Genomic DNA, 17,646 nt, shown 5'->3' on the forward strand with positions numbered 1-17,646 from the left:
CTGGCTGCTATAGTCTCCATCTCACCCTATGGGGCCCTTGTGCAAGCCTTACACACAGACACACCGGCTGCTAAAGTGTCCTTCTCACCCTATGGGGCCCTTGTGCAAGCCTTACACACAGACACACTGGCTGCTAAAGTGTCCTTCTCACCCTATGGGGCCCTTGTGCAAGCCTTACACACAGACACACCGGCTGCTAAAGTGTCCTTCTCACCCTATGGGGTCCTTGTGCAAGCCCTACACACAGACACACTGGCTGCTAAAGTGTCCTTCTCACCCTATGGGGTCCTTGTGCAAGCCCTACACACAGACACACTGGCTGCTAAAGTGTCCTTCTCACCCTATGGGGTCCTTGTGCAAGCCCTACACACAGACACACCGGCTGCTAAAGTGTCCTTCTCACCCTATGGGGCCCTTGTGCAAGCCTTACACACAGACACACTGGCTGCTAAAGTGTCCTTCTCACCCTAAGGGGCCCTTGTGCAAGCCCTACACACAGACACACTGGCTGCTAAAGTCTCCTTCTCACCCTATGGGGCCCTTGTGCAAGCCTTACACACAGACACACTGGCTGCTAAAGTCTCCTTCTCACCCTATGGGGCCCTTGTGCAAGCCCTACACACAGACACACCGGCTGCTAAAGTGTCCTTCTCACCCTATGGGGCCCTTGTGCAAGCCTTACACACAGACACACTGGCTGCTAAAGTGTCCTTCTCACCCTATGGGGCCCTTGTGCAAGCCTTACACACAGACACACCGGCTGCTAAAGTGTCCTTCTCACCCTATGGGGCCCTTGTGCAAGCCTTACACACAGACACACCGGCTGCTAAAGTGTCCTTCTCACCCTATGGGGCCCTTGTGCAAGCCTTACACACAGACACACTGGCTGCTAAAGTCTCCTTCTCACCCTATGGGGTCCTTGTGCAAGCCCTACACACAGACACACTGGCTGCTAAAGTGTCCTTCTCACCCTATGGGGTCCTTGTGCAAGCCCTACACACAGACACACTGGCTGCTAAAGTGTCCTTCTCACCCTATGGGGTCCTTGTGCAAGCCCTACACACAGACACACCGGCTGCTAAAGTGTCCTTCTCACCCTATGGGGCCCTTGTGCAAGCCTTACACACAGACACACTGGCTGCTAAAGTGTCCTTCTCACCCTAAGGGGCCCTTGTGCAAGCCCTACACACAGACACACTGGCTGCTAAAGTCTCCTTCTCACCCTATGGGGCCCTTGTGCAAGCCTTACACACAGACACACTGGCTGCTAAAGTCTCCTTCTCACCCTATGGGGCCCTTGTGCAAGCCCTACACACAGACACACCGGCTGCTAAAGTGTCCTTCTCACCCTATGGGGCCCTTGTGCAAGCCTTACACACAGACACACTGGCTGCTAAAGTGTCCTTCTCACCCTATGGGGCCCTTGTGCAAGCCTTACACACAGACACACCGGCTGCTAAAGTGTCCTTCTCACCCTATGGGGCCCTTGTGCAAGCCTTACACACAGACACACTGGCTGCTATAGTCTCCATCTCACCCTATGGGGCCCTTGTGCAAGCCTTACACACAGACACACCGGCTGCTAAAGTGTCCTTCTCACCCTATGGGGCCCTTGTGCAAGCCTTACACACAGACACACTGGCTGCTAAAGTGTCCTTCTCACCCTATGGGGCCCTTGTGCAAGCCTTACACACAGACACACCGGCTGCTAAAGTGTCCTTCTCACCCTATGGGGTCCTTGTGCAAGCCCTACACACAGACACACTGGCTGCTAAAGTGTCCTTCTCACCCTATGGGGTCCTTGTGCAAGCCCTACACACAGACACACTGGCTGCTAAAGTGTCCTTCTCACCCTATGGGGTCCTTGTGCAAGCCCTACACACAGACACACCGGCTGCTAAAGTGTCCTTCTCACCCTATGGGGCCCTTGTGCAAGCCTTACACACAGACACACTGGCTGCTAAAGTGTCCTTCTCACCCTAAGGGGCCCTTGTGCAAGCCCTACACACAGACACACTGGCTGCTAAAGTCTCCTTCTCACCCTATGGGGCCCTTGTGCAAGCCTTACACACAGACACACTGGCTGCTAAAGTCTCCTTCTCACCCTATGGGGCCCTTGTGCAAGCCCTACACACAGACACACCGGCTGCTAAAGTGTCCTTCTCACCCTATGGGGCCCTTGTGCAAGCCTTACACACAGACACACTGGCTGCTAAAGTGTCCTTCTCACCCTATGGGGCCCTTGTGCAAGCCTTACACACAGACACACCGGCTGCTAAAGTGTCCTTCTCACCCTATGGGGCCCTTGTGCAAGCCTTACACACAGACACACTGGCTGCTAAAGTGTCCTTCTCACCCTATGGGGCCCTTGTGCAAGCCTTACACACAGACACACCGGCTGCTAAAGTGTCCTTCTCACCCTATGGGGCCCTTGTGCAAGCCTTACACACAGACACACTGGCTGTTATCAGTTTATCAGTTTTCCTGCCATAAAATTCCTCTTAAGCCCAGAGAGTTCTATGAGGTGTAGGTCCCTTTAGCCATTCTAATTTACATATACACAGACCCTGGGAGAACAAAGAGGCCAGTCCTTTTAAACATGGGAAGGGTGGGGGCTGCTGGGGAAGAGGGTAGTTGTGGAACAATAAGAATCAGCAACCCACACTACTCCCGGTTCACTCTATAAGGGAGTAGCTTTGTGCTAGGAGTGCTCCCCATCTTCTGTCTCCCCATCTACTGTCTCCTGTGGTCTCCTAAAACCTCAGAGTAAGATAATTTAGGGTTCTGACTTTTTGTCCTATTATTTGAAATCGGTCTGTGCCTGTATATCTGTACGTCTTTTTTTTTTTTACCTATTTTTTCCTTGTATCTTACCCTGGAGATATTTTCTCAATAAATCATAAAAATGTATCAGCGTTATCTCTGTGCTCTATGAAATCACGGCCTGGAGAGGTCCATGCTACATTTGCATAATAATTGTGAATTGTTAAGTGAGATTTAAGTGTCTGGCGTTCACAAGAGCGCTATTCTAATACTCTTCGTGGTGGCAGCTCAAGTAGAACCCACGTCACTACCGCCCACCTGCATCACGTTGGTGTATCTGAGCATAGACTGGAGCGCGGTACTGTGACTGGCTGTTTTTAGGGTTTGGCTAGACCCCTTATCTCCAGTGAAGGGCAATCTTAATGCTTCAGCATACCACGTAATTTTGGATAATGCTATGCTTCCAACTTTGTTTCAACAGTTTGGGGAAGGCTCTTTTCCATTTCAACATGACTGTGCCCCAGTGCACAAAGCAAGGACTATAAAGACATGGTTTGATGAGCTCGGTGTGAAAGAACTTGACTGGCCCACACAGAGCCCTTCAAGCACCTTTGGGATGAATTGGAACAGAGATTGGAAGCCAGGTCTTCTCGTCCAACATCAGTGCCTGACCTCATAAATGCTCTACAGAATGAATGGGCACAAATTCCCACAGAAAACCTCCAATATTTTGTGGAAAACCTTCCAAGAAGAATGGAAGCTGCTATAGCTGCAAAAGGGGACCAACTTTATATTAAAGTATATGTATTTCAAAACGATGTCATTACAGTCCCTGTTAGTGTAATGGTCAGGGGGATGGATAGATAGGTAGATAGATAGATAGATAGATAGATAGATAGATAGATAGATAGATAGATAGATAGATTGATAAATAGATACAGTCATGGCCAAAAGTTTTGAGAATGACACAAGTATTGGTTTTCACAAAGTTTGCTGCATCAGTTATGAAGAGTGATTAGATGAATTGCAGTTAATTGCAAAGTCCATCTTTGCCATGACAATGAACTTAATCCCAAAAACAACATTTCCACTGCATTTCAGCCCTGCCACAAAAGGACCAGCTGACATCATGTCAGTGATTCTCTCGTTAACGCAGCTGAGAGTGTTGACAAGGACAAGGCTGGAGATCACTCTGTCATGCAGATTGAGTTAGAACAACAGACTGGAAGCTCTAAAAGGAGGGTTGAGCTTGAAATGCTTGTTCTTCCTCTATTAACCATGGTTACCTGCAAGGAAACATGTGCAGTCATAATTGCTTTGCACAAAAAGGGCTTCACAAGCAAGGATATTGCTGCTAGTAAGATTGCACCTAAATCAACCATTTATTGGATCATCAAGAACTTCAAACAGAGAGGTTCAGTAGTTGTGAAGAAGACTTCAGGATGCCTAAGAACATCCAGCAAGCACCAGGACTGTCTCCTAAAGTTGATTCAGCTACAGGATCGGGGCACCACCAGTGCAGAGCTTGCTCAGGAATGGAAGCAGGCAGGTGTGAGTGCATCTTCACGCACAGTGAGGCGATGACTTTTGGAGGATAGCCTGGTGTCAAGAAGGGCAGCAAAGCCACTTCTCAGGGATTGGACTGCTGAGGACTGGGGTAAATATGTTTTCTCTGATGAATCCCCTTTCAGATTGTTTGTGGCTTCTGGAAAAATGCTTATCCAGAGAAGGAAAGGTGAGTGCTACTATCAATCCTGTGTCATGCCAACAGTAAAGTATCCTGAGACCATTCATGTGTGGGGTTACTTCTCAGCCAAGGGAGTGGGATCACTCACAATTCTGCCTAAGAACACAGCCATGAATAAAGAATGGTACTAAAACATCCTCCAAGAGCAACTTCTCCCAACCATCCAAGAACAGTTTGGTGATGAACAATGCCTTTTCCAGAATGATGGAGCACCTTGCCATAAGGAAAAAGTGATAACTACTGTAAGTGGCACGGGGAACAAAACATCATAATTTTGGATCCATGGCCAGGAAACTCCCTAGACCTTAATCCCATTGTGGTGAATCCTCAAGAGGCAGGTGGATAAACAAAAACCCACAAATTCGGACAAACTCCAAGCTCTATCATACAGGAAAAAGGGGAAAAGGTTGGAAGAAGAATGATTGCACAGGAAATAAACAGTTATTATGACGATCTAATTATGGATTTATTGGATACACATATCTAGATATATTTCAAAAACTGGAGGTGCATCCCAGGAGTAAATAGTATCATGGTTTTAAAGGGGAGAGAAAGAAAAGACTCCTATCGGGGCACACTCCTGTACCATATTAATAACTACAGAAATAATATTGAAAAATTGGACAAACTGATAGCACCTATGTCACATGTGAAAATTACATTATATCTCGGTTGGCAGACAAGCCACCATAAATTTACCCATTGCTGATATATCTGAAATTGATGTGATGATATTATATTAAAACTAAAGTTTATTAAATTCTTTAAAATAAAACATAGACACTCAAAATCAACCTATTAAACATAGACAGCATAGACAAATATGGACATTGATAGTGTAAGATACACTATATCTAATAACAGTGATCCACTATATCCAGGTCTGTTTGGCAATACTAGAAATATAGTTATAGATATTTGCTGATAATATGCACACTTAAAATAGACAATTGATGACAGTGCCACCCTAATTAGTACACATACAATATTTCACTAATCACAGAAATCATACATCTGGTGTTGGGGGTATAGTTATAGATATTTACTAATAATATACACAATTAGAATAGATAATTCTTCAAAATACCACCCTACATAGTACACATATTAAGATGCAATAATCATAGAAACCATACATATGGTGTATCTAGTGAAAATAGTCCCTCTGTAATCCACCGGAACCAGTGAAATGATAAATAGGATGGACCCACCACAACCTTCTATTATGATAATTATTGATGAAGGTGCAATGTACTATTGTCTAGGGTAAGATATTCTGAGATTAAGTGGATCCACCTGTATATTAGATATACAAGTAACGTGTGAATATAAAAAACATGTATCACAATTGACATATGAATACAAAAGGAAACAAAAGGCGAAATAATAAACAAATACATACAACATACAAGAGGTATATTGATACCACAATATTAAAATGCTGAACACCACAGATACCACCTATATATATAATATGGAAGTAATTAGAGGCGCCCCTCTATTCCGATCTGGGAGAGTACATATGGTACTAAATATTTTCCTGGTATAGATACAGGTATAGAGTGGTGTGCTTATATGCCCAGGATCTGCTGTTGCCTGTCTTAGATATTAGAGGACAGGGAATGAGAGTCCCAGGAACTGGCACCAGAAATCAGAGAGCTGCTTCCGCTGTTACAGCCCAGTCTAACCTGTATCCCTGTTGCCGTACAGCAGCGCAGGGAATCCAGGCAGCTGGCTATAATGAGAGAGCAGGAAACAGTGGAAGGAAGAAAGTACCTGACAATATTATCCCCCTTCTGTATGATCGTCCGTGGTGCAGGGGTCCAGAGTGCGCACTATGGAATGAGGTTTTTGATCGATACTGCAAGAAGCATAAGATCCGACAATATATAAACTGCAATACCAGCGCAGTAATATACTGTCTTGAATGCACCTGTAAAAAACACTATATAGGAATGACAACAAGGCCACTCAAACAAAGAATACTAGAACATATAGGTAATATCAAACATGCTTCTAGCGATTTACAAAAATTCAAGAAAATTACTACGGTAGCCCGGCATTTCCTCTTACAACATCATGGATCAGCATTTGGTCTTGAGAAAGTATCAATGAATATCAGAAAAGGAGATCTCACTCGAGAACTCTTAAAAAGGGAATGCGAATGGACCTTTCGTATGGGCTCAGTCAATCCCTTTGGGATGAATGAAACCATCAATTATAGCCCTTTTCTTGATATTTAGGCTAATTTTTACATCAGTTGAGATTGATATTTTGACTCCGATTTGGTTAGGTTGGTATTGACCTCTGGTTAAATAAATATAATCACTTTTGCATAATTTTTCTATCATATTTCCTTAATCTTCATTTGATATAATATTCCCATTATTTTAGTATTAGGGAATCACAATAAAGTATTGCTATTTATTTCACATGTTATTAAATAAATCACACTTTAATATCACTTTATGTTTTGTTTCATTTTATTACTTTGTCTCACATTATTGCATTTCTATTTTAAGAATGCTCCTAACACAAATTTTTATCTATTTATCTATTTATTTATTTTCTATATTTTTGACAGCTAATATATTATGTAATCTCACTAATATTTTATTTTTTATTTTCATATTATATATATATTATATATTTTTTATTATATTTTTTATTATCATAATCATTCATAAATGATATGTATTTGTGATCACCATATTCACCCATTAGCACTATAGTCATATCATTTATAGTCACATGTGATATTATTATCTACATATTTATTAATATATTTATTAATAAATTATACTTTTGATCACTACACTCACATAATAGCACTATTTTTATCATTACCTATAATCACATTAATCCGAGATTAATTTAGGATATATGTGGGAATATAGTTCATTTTATTTCCATTATGCGGTATTAATATCTGTGTACACTGATCTGAAGGAATATGTATAATAATTATAAACAACAAAATATGTAGTATACTGCATACTGATAGAATATTTGTGTGGCAATGAATTAACTATAAGGGGTCCACATCAGTAACAACGGATTTATCATGATGAATTCCGTTATTATAGAACTCTAATACTATGGATCTAGCTGATATTTCATTTAGCTACAGATTGTTATCTATATTGATTACAAAGACTACAGGTGGATATCTCTATTACACTAATATAGTTAGTTATCACTACATTGTTACTTTGTTTATCCTGTTTGTTGTGTTATATTTAATCATAGGCACCAACTTAGTATATAGTGGGCAACGTTATATATTGCCATTACTATTTTTCATTATTTGGATTTGGGTGACATAATGATAGTTTGCCTTAGATTAGCAGTGAAATTGACACAGCTGACGATCAGGCCAGCTCCTTGCTTAAGAGACAGATGATATCAGCTGGACAATATATACTGCTCCCTCCCTTTTATTCAATACCACATGCCCATTGGTGGATTATGCTGTCAATAATAAACAGCAACCTATCAGCTTACAGCTGGCGCTATTTAATCCCGGCACGCACATGACAGCATGGTGCTTCCTTTGATAAAGCCCTGGCGAAACGCACGTCGGAAAGCCTGCTGGTGGGCTCCATAGTGCGCACTCTGGACCCCTGCACCACGGACGATCATACAGAAGGGGGATAATATTGGCAGGTACTTTCTTCCTTCTACTGTTTCCTGCTCTCTCATTATAGCCAGCTGCCTGGATTCCCTGCGCTGCTGTATGGCAACAGGGATACAGGTTAGACTGGGCTGTAACAGCAGAAGCAGCTCTCTGATTTCTGGTGCCAGTTCCTGGGACTCTCATTCCCTGTCCTCTAATATCTAAGACAGGCAACAGCAGATCCTGGGCATATAAGCACACCACTCTATACCTGTATCTATACCAGGAAAATATTTAGTACCATATGTACTCTCCCAGATCGGAATAGAGGGGCGCCTCTAATTACTTCAAGATTATATATATAGGTGGTATCTGTGGTGTTCAGCATTTTAATATTGTGGTATCAATATACCTCTTGTATGTTGTATGTATTTGTTTATTATTTCGCCTTTTGTTTCCTTTTGTATTCATATGTCAATTGTGATACGTTTTTTATATTCACATGTTACTTGTATATCTAATATACAGGTGGATCCACTTAATCTCAGAATATCTTACCCTAGACAATAGTACATTGCACCTTCATCAATAATTATCATAATAGAAGGTTGTGGTGGGTCCATCCTATTTATCATTTCACTGGTTCCGGTGGATTACAGAGGGACTATTTTCACTAGATACACCATATGTATGGTTTCTATGATTATTGCATTATTGCATCTTAATATGTGTACTATGTAGGGTGGTATTTTGAAGAATTATCTATTCTAATTGTGTATATTATTAGTAAATATCTATAACTATACCCCCAACACCAGATGTATGATTTCTGTGATTAGTGAAATATTGTATGTGTACTAATTAGGGTGGCACTGTCATCAATTGTCTATTTTAAGTGTGCATATTATCAGCAAATATCTATAACTATATTTCTAGTATTGCCAAACAGACCTGGATATAGTGGATCACTGTTATTAGATATAGTGTATCTTACACTATCAATGTCCATATTTGTCTATGCTGTCTATGTTTAATAGGTTGATTTTGAGTGTCTATGTTTTATTTTAAAGAATTTAATAAACTTTAGTTTTAATATAATATCATCACATCAATTTCAGATATATCAGCAATGGGTAAATTTATGGTGGCTTGTCTGCCAACCGAGATATAATGTAATTTTCACATGTGATTATGACCTTCACATAGGTGCTATCAGTTTGTCCAATTTTTCAATACTAATTCTGTAGTTATTAATATAGTACAGGAGTGTGCCCCGATAGGAGTCTTTTCTTTCTCTCCCCTTTAAAACAAACTCCAAGCTCTGATTAGGCAAGAATGGGCGGCCATCACTCAGTATGTGGCCCAGAAGTTGATTGGACAGCATGTCAGGGCAAATTCCAGAGGTCTTGAAAAAGTAGGGTCAACACTGCAAATATTGACTCTTTGCATAAAGTTAATGAAATTGTCAATAAAAGCCTTTCACACTTATGAAATGCTGTAATGTTACCTCAGTATACCATAGTACCATCTGACAAAAAGGTCTAAAAACACTGAAGCAGCAAACTTTGTGAAAAGCAATATTTGTGTCACTCTCAAAACTTTTGGCCATGGCTGTAGATAGATAGACATGAGAGATAGAGAGATAGATAGATAGATATAAAATAGATATAGATAGATATAAATGAGATAGGTAGATATAAGGGAGATTAATAGATATATAGATAGAAATGAGATAGATAGATAGATATGAGATAGATAGATGGATAGATAGATATGAGATAGATAGATATGAGATAGATAGATAGATAGATAGATAGATAGATAGATAGATAGTTATGGTAAAACTTACTTTGGTTATCTCTCTTTCTTCCAAGTCCATAGGGTCCACAGGGTGTAGGTGGGACCTGGAGGACCAGACACCAACAGCACAGCTTTTCAATCCCAGGATGCTCCAGTCCTTCCCCCTGTACCCTGCCTACAGGCTGAGGGCACTTCAGTTTCGTTAACAAGCCCAAGGCAGAAGCAGAATAAGAGAGAAGACTGGTACACTGAGGAATCACACTCTTAGACAGAGAAGGAAACAAGTGACCAGGAGAAGAAAACCCATAGAAGCTAGGAGCATCAGGGTGGGTGCCCTGTGAACCCTATGGACTTTGAAGAAAGAGAGTTAACCAAGGTAAGTTTTACCATAACTCTCCTTTTCTTCTTCAGGCTCCATAGGGTTCCTCAGGGAGACAATGGGGATATCCAAAAGCAGTTGTTCAAGGGTGGGAATGCTCCTGAGCTGATAGGAGAACCCTATTCCCGAAGGAAGCATCCTGAGAGGCAAATGTATCAAAAGCATAAAACCTGAGAAAGATATGGACAGAAGACCAGGTGGCCGCCTTGCATAGCTGTTCAGCTGAGGCTTCACATTGGGCTGCCCATGAGGGACCCACAGAGCAGGTAGAATGAGCAGAGACTGTAGTTGGTACAGTAAGGCCTATCTGTGTATAAGCCTGTGAGATAGTCATGTGAATCCATCTGGCCAGAGTCTGTTTGTTAGCTGGCCACCCTTCTTGTGGAATCCATATAGGACAAAGAGGGAGTCTAGTTTCCAGAATGAAGCAGTACGGTCCATGTAGATCTTTAGAGCATAGACCACATCCAAAGAGGCCTCACCTGTTGAGAAGTCTGGTGAATTAAAGGCCAGAACCACAATTTCCTCATTCAGGTGGAAGCAAGAAACCACCTTGGGAAGAAAGCCTGGGCGTGTTTGAAGAACAGCTCTGTCCTGATGAAATATCAAGGGTATTGAATTTAGCGCCCGTAAATCAGATACCCTATGGGCAGATGCTATAGCCATAAGAAACAGTGGCCCTGATTCAAAGCCGGACGCTCTGATAGAGCGCTCGCTCTGAATCAGGGCCGGCCTTCTTGTTTTTTAGAGCGGCCTCATGGCCGCTCGCATAGCTGTGGGTGACCACCCACAGCTATAGCGAGCAGCCAGGAAGATGGTTGCGATGGTCAAGACCATTGCGACCATCGGGCTTGCGACAAGACCCTTGCGGTAGGGTCTCGTTGCCGCAAGCCCCAGAGAGCTTTCGGCTCTAACAGAGCCGAAAGATCTCCCACTGACATCACTTGTGATGTCAGTGGGACCGGCCCCAGACGGTAGGTGTTCCCATGGGAACACCTACCGTCTGGGCAGCCACGCCCCCAGTCCGCCCACCAAAGGGGGTGTGCTGTCACTCAACATCGACAGCACGCCCCCTTTGGTACGAGACCCAGAGCGATGGATTGCCCGTCGCTATCCGGGTCTCGCGCATGCGCACAATGGAGCCGGCTCCGTCGTGCGCATGCGCTCTGGGCCACCACTGACCCAGTTGCGAGCGCTCAGCACTTGCGACCGGGTCTGAATCAGTCCCAGTGTTCGCAGTGAGCCATTTGACATCCACTGATTCCGTGGGTTCGAATGGAGGCTCCTGAAGTGCTTAAAGAACCATTGACAAATCCCATTGAGCCATAGGAGGGACAAAGGGAGGTTGTATTCGTAGAACACCCTGCATGAAGGTGTGGTTATCCGGTAAAGGAGAAATTCTGGGCTGAAACCAGATAGACAAAGCAGAGACCTGCACTTTCAGAGATGCTAGGCGAAGGCCTAGATTCATCCAGCTTGAAGAAAGGAAAGAATTCAAGAAACCTTAAACACCTGAGGGTCATAGTTTCTTGGTGCACACCATTGGAAATATGTATGCTATATTCTGTGACAAATCCTGGTTGGTTTAGGTGCTTTTAGCATGGTCTGCACAACAGAGCTGGAAAAACCCTTAGCCGTTTGGAGGGATGTCTCAAGAGTCAAGCCATTAAAGACAGACGGGCTAGGTCCGGATGTAGACATGGACCCTGCGACAACAGGTCTACTCATAGAGGAAGCTGAAGAGGAACATCTATGGAGAGCCTTTGAAGATTGGAGTACCAGTGACATCTGAGCCAGGCCAGAGCTATTAACATGACTGTGCCTACCTCCTGTCTCACCTTTCGAAGCACTTGAGGAAGCAGGGATATTGGAGAGAAGATATATGCTAAATGGAAATTCCATTTCACTGACAATGCATCTATGAAGGCCGTGTCGGGGTTCTTTGTTCTGGAGGCCATGAGATCCACCTCCGGAAGACCCCATTTGTCCACTACAAGCTGAAAGACTTCTGGATGTAGAGACCATTCTCTGCATGCAGGTCATGACGGCTGAGTAAATCCGCCTCCCATTTGAGAATCCCTGGGATGAACACTGAGGGGATGGCTGGGAGATTGCGTATGGCCCAGTTGAGAATGTGTGACACTACTATCATTGCAGACTGACTTTGTGTGCCCCCTTGGTGATTGAGGTAGGCCACAGCCGTGGCGTTTTCGGACTGTACTTGTACTGGCCTGTTTTTCAGAATAATCTGAGCCAGAGTGAGAGCTAGTTAGATGGCTCGAAGTTCTAGAATGTTGTTTGGCAACACTGCCTCAACTAGGGACCATCGGCCCTGGAAGGAGTGCTGGCCGGTTACTGCACCCCACCCACAGAGGCTTGCATCCGTGGTGAGGAGAGCCCAGTCTGGGATCCACAAGGGATGACCCCGGTTCAAATGGGAAGTCTGTAGCCACCAGGCTAGGGATAGGCAAACCTCTGGGGGGAGGCTCATCATATGGGATTTGAGCATATAGGATAGCCCATTCCAACTGGAGATGATCAGGTGTTGGGAGGCCTGGAGTGAAGCTGGGAGAACACCACCATGTTGAAGGTAGACTCCATTGATCCCAAGGTCTGCATTGCAGAGTGAATAGACACTCTGCGATTGTGAAGAAATCTGCATAGTCTGTGCTGTAGTGCTGAAATCTTGTCCGCCATTAGGAAGAATCTCTGAACTCAAGAGTCCAGAAGGGCTCCCAAATGTACCATCCTTTGAGAGGGTGTCGAAAACTAAAGTGCCCTCAGGTTGTGGGCGGGGTATCAGGGGAAGGACTAGGGCATCCTGGAATTGAAAACGATTGCTGTTGGTGTCCGGTCCTCCAAGTCGCACCTACAACCAATGTTCTCCACTGTGGAGCCCTATGGACCCTGAAGATAGATAGATATGAGATAGATATAAAGATTGATAGAGAGAAAGATAGATAGATAGATAGATAGATACAGAGATAGCTTGAGAGATAGATATGAGATAGAGAGCTATATAGATAGATAGATATGAGAAAGATAGATATATAGATAGAGAGATAGATATGAGATATATAGACAGATATGAGATAGATATATAGACTGACAGACAGACCAACAGATAGATAGTTATGATATAGATAGATATGAGATATATAGATAGATAGATATATAGATAGATAGATATGATAAAGATAGATAGATGTTAGATAGATAAGATACATATATATTATATAGATAGGTAGATAGATAGATATGAGATAAAGAGCTATATAGATAGTTAGACATGAGATAGATAGATAGATAGATAGATAGACAGATAACTATTACTCTCTCCAAGGTGATCTCTTCATACTCCATCTCAGCCTCTGTTCCGTTAACCTGAAAGAGGAAAATAAATAAATATGAAAACCTGCAGGGGGAGGGACAGGCTCCTAGCTCCCTTCTGTCTGTGTCACCCTACAGCGGGAGGGACAGGCTCATAGCTCCCTTCTGTCTGTGTCACTGTCACCCTACAGGGGGAGGGACAGGCTCCTAGCTCCCTTCTGTCTGTGTCACCCTACAGGGGGAGGGACAGGCTCATAGCTCCCTTCTGTCTGTGTCACCCTACAGCGGGAGGGACAGGCTCATAGCTCCCTTCTGTCTGTGTCACTGTCACCCTACAGGGGGAGGGACAGGCTCCTAGCTCCCTTCTGTCTGTGTCACCCTACAGGGGGAGGGACAGGCTCATAGCTCCCTTCTGTCTGTGTCACTATGTCACACTACAGGGGGAGGGACAGGCTCCTAGCTCCCTTCTGTCTGTGTCACCCTACAGCGGGAGGGACAGGCTCATAGTTCCTTTCTGTCTGTGTCACTGTCACCCTACAGGGGGAGGGACAGGCTCCTAGCTCCCTTCTGTCTGTGTCACCCTACAGGGGGAGGGACAGGCTCATAGCTCCCTTCTGTCTGTGTCACTATGTCACCCTACAGGGGGAGGGACAGGCTCCTAGCTCCCTTCTGTCTGTGTCACTATGTCACCCTACAGGGGGAGGGACAGGCTCCTAGCTCCCTTCTGTCTGTGTCATCCTACAGCAGGAGGGACAGGCTCATAGCTCCCTTCTGTCTGTGTCACTGTCACCCTACAGGGGGAGGGACAGGCTCCTAGCTCCCTTCTGTCTGTGTCACCCTACAGGGGGAGGGACAGGCTCCTAGCTCCCTTCTGTCTGTGTCACTATGTCACCGTACAGGGGGAGGGACAGGCTCCTAGCTCCCTTCTGTCTGTGTCACCCTACAGCGGGAGGGACAGGCTCATAGCTCCCTTCTGTCTGTGTCACTGTCACCCTACTGGGGGAGGGACAGGCTCCTAGCTCCCTTCTGTCTGTGTCACCCTACAGGGGGAGGGACAGGCTCATAGCTCCCTTCTGTCTGTGTCACTATGTCACCCTACAGGGGGAGGGACAGGCTCCTAGCTCCCTTCTGTCTGTGTCATCCTACAGCGGGAGGGACAGGCTCATAGCTCCCTTCTGTCTGTGTCACTGTCACCCTACAGGGGGAGGGACAGGCTCCTAGCTCCCTTCTGTCTGTGTCACCCTACAGCAGGAGGCACAGGCTCTTAGCTCCCTTGTCTGTGTCACTATGTCACCCTACAGGGGGAGGGACAGGCTCCTAGCTCCCTTCTGTCTGTGTCACCCTACAGCGGGAGGGACAGGCTCATAGCTCCCTTCTGTCTGTGTCACTGTCACCCTACAGGGGGAGGGACAGGCTCATAGCTCCCTTCTGTCTGTGTCACCCTACAGGGGGAGGGACAGGCTCATAGCTCCCTTCTGTCTGTGTCACTATGTCACCCTACAGGGGGAGGGACAGGCTCCTAGCTCCCTTCTGTCTGTGTCATCCTACAGCAGGAGGGACAGGCTCATAGCTCCCTTCTGTCTGTGTCACTGTCACCCTACAGGGGGAGGGACAGGCTCCTAGCTCCCTTCTGTCTGTGTCACCCTACAGGGGGAGGGACAGGCTCCTAGCTCCCTTCTGTCTGTGTCACTATGTCACCGTACAGGGGGAGGGACAGGCTCATAGCTCCCTTCTGTCTGTGTCATCCTACAGCGGGAGGGACAGGCTCATAGCTCCCTTCTGTCTGTGTCACTGTCACCCTACAGGGGGAGGGACAGGCTCCTAGCTCCCTTCTGTCTGTGTCACCCTACAGCAGGAGGGACAGGCTCTTAGCTCCCTTCTGTCTGTGTCACTATGTCACCCTACAGGGGGAGGGACAGGCTCCTAGCTCCCTTCTGTCTGTGTCACCCTACAGCGGGAGGGACAGGCTCATAGCTCCCTTCTGTCTGTGTCACTGTCACCCTACAGGGGGAGGGACAGGCTCATAGCTCCCTTCCGTCTGTGTCACCCTGCAGGGGGAAGGACAGACTCATAGCTCCCTTCTGTCTGTGTCACCCTGCAGGAGGAGGGACAGGCTCATAGCTCCCTTCTGTCTGTGTCACACTGCAGGGGGTGGGACAGGCTCATAGCTCCCTTCTGTCTGTGTCACCCTGCAGGGGGAGGGACAGGCTCATAGCTCCCTTCTGTCTGTGTCACCCTGCAGGGGGAGGGACAGGCTCATAGCTCCCTTCTGTCTCTGTCACACAGCAGGGGGAGGGGCAGGTTCATAGTTTCCTTCTGTCTGTGTCACCCTGCAGGGGGAGGGACAGGCTCCTAGCTCCCGTCTATCTGTGTTACAATGCAGGAGGAGGAACAGGCTCCTAGCTCCCTTCTGTCTGTGTCACCCTGCAGGGGGAGGGGCAGGCTCCTAGCTCCCTTCAGTATGTGTCACCCTGCAGGGGGATGGGCAGGCTCATAGCTCCCTTCTGTCTGTGTCACCCTGCAGGGGGAGGGATAGACTCATAGCTCCCTTCTGTCTGTGTCACACAGCAGGGGGAGGGGCAGGTTCATAGCTCCCATCTGTCTGTGTCACCCTGCAGGGGAAGGGACAGGCTCCTAGCTCCCTACTGTCTGTGTCACCCTGCAGTGGGAGGGACAGGCTCCTAGCTCCCTTCTGTCTGTGTCACACAGCAGGGGGAGGGGCAGGCTCATAGCTCCGTTCTGTCTGTGTCACCCTGCACGGGGAGGGGCAGGCTCATAGCTTCCTTCTGTCTGTGTCACCCTGCAGGGGGAGGAACAGGCTCATAGCTCCCTTCTGTCTGGGTCACCCTGCAGGGGGAGGGACAGGCTCCTAGCTCCCTTCTGTCTGTGTCACCCTGCAGTGGGAGGGACAGGCTCCTAGCTCCCTTCTGTCTGTGTCACCCTGCAGGAGGAGGGACAGGCTCATAGCTACCTTCTGTCTGTGTCACCCTGCAGGGGGAGGGACAGGCTCATAGCTCCCTTCTGTCTGTGTCACCCTGCAGGGGGAGGGGCAGGTTCATAGTTTCCTTCTGTCTGTGTCACACAGCAGTGGGAGGGACAGGCTCATAGCTCCCTTCTATCTGTGTCACCCTGCAGGGGGAGGGGGAGGCTCATAGCTCCCTTCTGTCTGTCACCCTGCAGGGGGAGGGACAGGCTCCTAGCTCCCTTCTGTCTGTGTCACCCTGCAGGGGGAGGGACAGGCTCCTAGCTCCCTTCTGTCTGTGCCACCCTGCAGGGGGAGGGACAGGCTCCTAGCTCCCTTCTGTCTGTGTCACCCTGCAGGGGGAGGGACAGGCTCCTAGCTCCCTTCTGTCTGTGTCACCCTGCGGGGGAGGGACAGGCTCATAGCTTCCTTCTGTCTTTGTCACCCTGCAGGGGGAGGGACAGGCTCCTAGCTCCCTTCTGTCTGTGTCACCCTGCAGGAGGAGGGACAGGCTCATAGCTCCCTTCTGTCTGTGTCATCCTGCAGGGGGAGGGACAAGCTCATAGCTCCCTTCTGTCTGTGTCACCCTTCAGGGGGATGGACAGGCTCAAAGCTCCCTTCTGTCTGTGTCACTGTGTCACCCTGCAGGGGGAGGGATAGGCTCCTATCTCCCTTCTATCTGTGTCACCCTGCAGGGGGAGGGACAGGCTCATAGCTCCCTTCTGTCTGTGTCACCCTGCAGGGGGAGGGACAGGCTCATAGCTCCCTTCTGTCTGTGTCACCCTGCAGGGGGAGGGGCAGGTTCATAGTTTCCTTCTGTCTGTGTCACCCTGCAGGGGGAAGGACAGGCTCCTAGCTCCCTTCTATCTGTGTTACCCTGCAGGGGGAGGGACAGGCTCCTAGCTCCCTTCTGTCTGTGTCACCCTGCAGGGGGAGGGGCAGGCTCATAGCTCCCTTCTGTCTGTGTCACCCTGCAGGGGGAGGGGCAGGCTCATAGCTCCCTTCTGTCTGTGTCACCCTGCAGGGGGAGGGATTGACTCATAGCTCCC

General features: G+C 46.8%; 1 protein-coding gene across 1 annotated transcript in view; it reads right to left on the reverse strand.

Moving 5' to 3' along the window:
* LOC148431383 (disks large homolog 4-like) overlaps window positions 1–17,646 on the reverse strand; it is a gene marked incomplete at its 3' end in the record, with an annotated part of 136,258 nt that overhangs the window by 29,013 nt on the left and 89,599 nt on the right. The window contains exon 3 of the mRNA XM_088466036.1: window positions 13,639–13,689. Within this exon, the coding sequence (XP_088322162.1) occupies window positions 13,639–13,689 (51 nt within the window). The remainder of the gene's footprint in view (window positions 1–13,638; window positions 13,690–17,646) is intronic.

Source organism: Taudactylus pleione, unplaced genomic scaffold, assembly GCF_031769625.1.
Source record: "Taudactylus pleione unplaced genomic scaffold, aTauple2 ptg002315l, whole genome shotgun sequence".
NCBI classification, from domain to species: domain Eukaryota; kingdom Metazoa; phylum Chordata; class Amphibia; order Anura; family Myobatrachidae; genus Taudactylus; species Taudactylus pleione.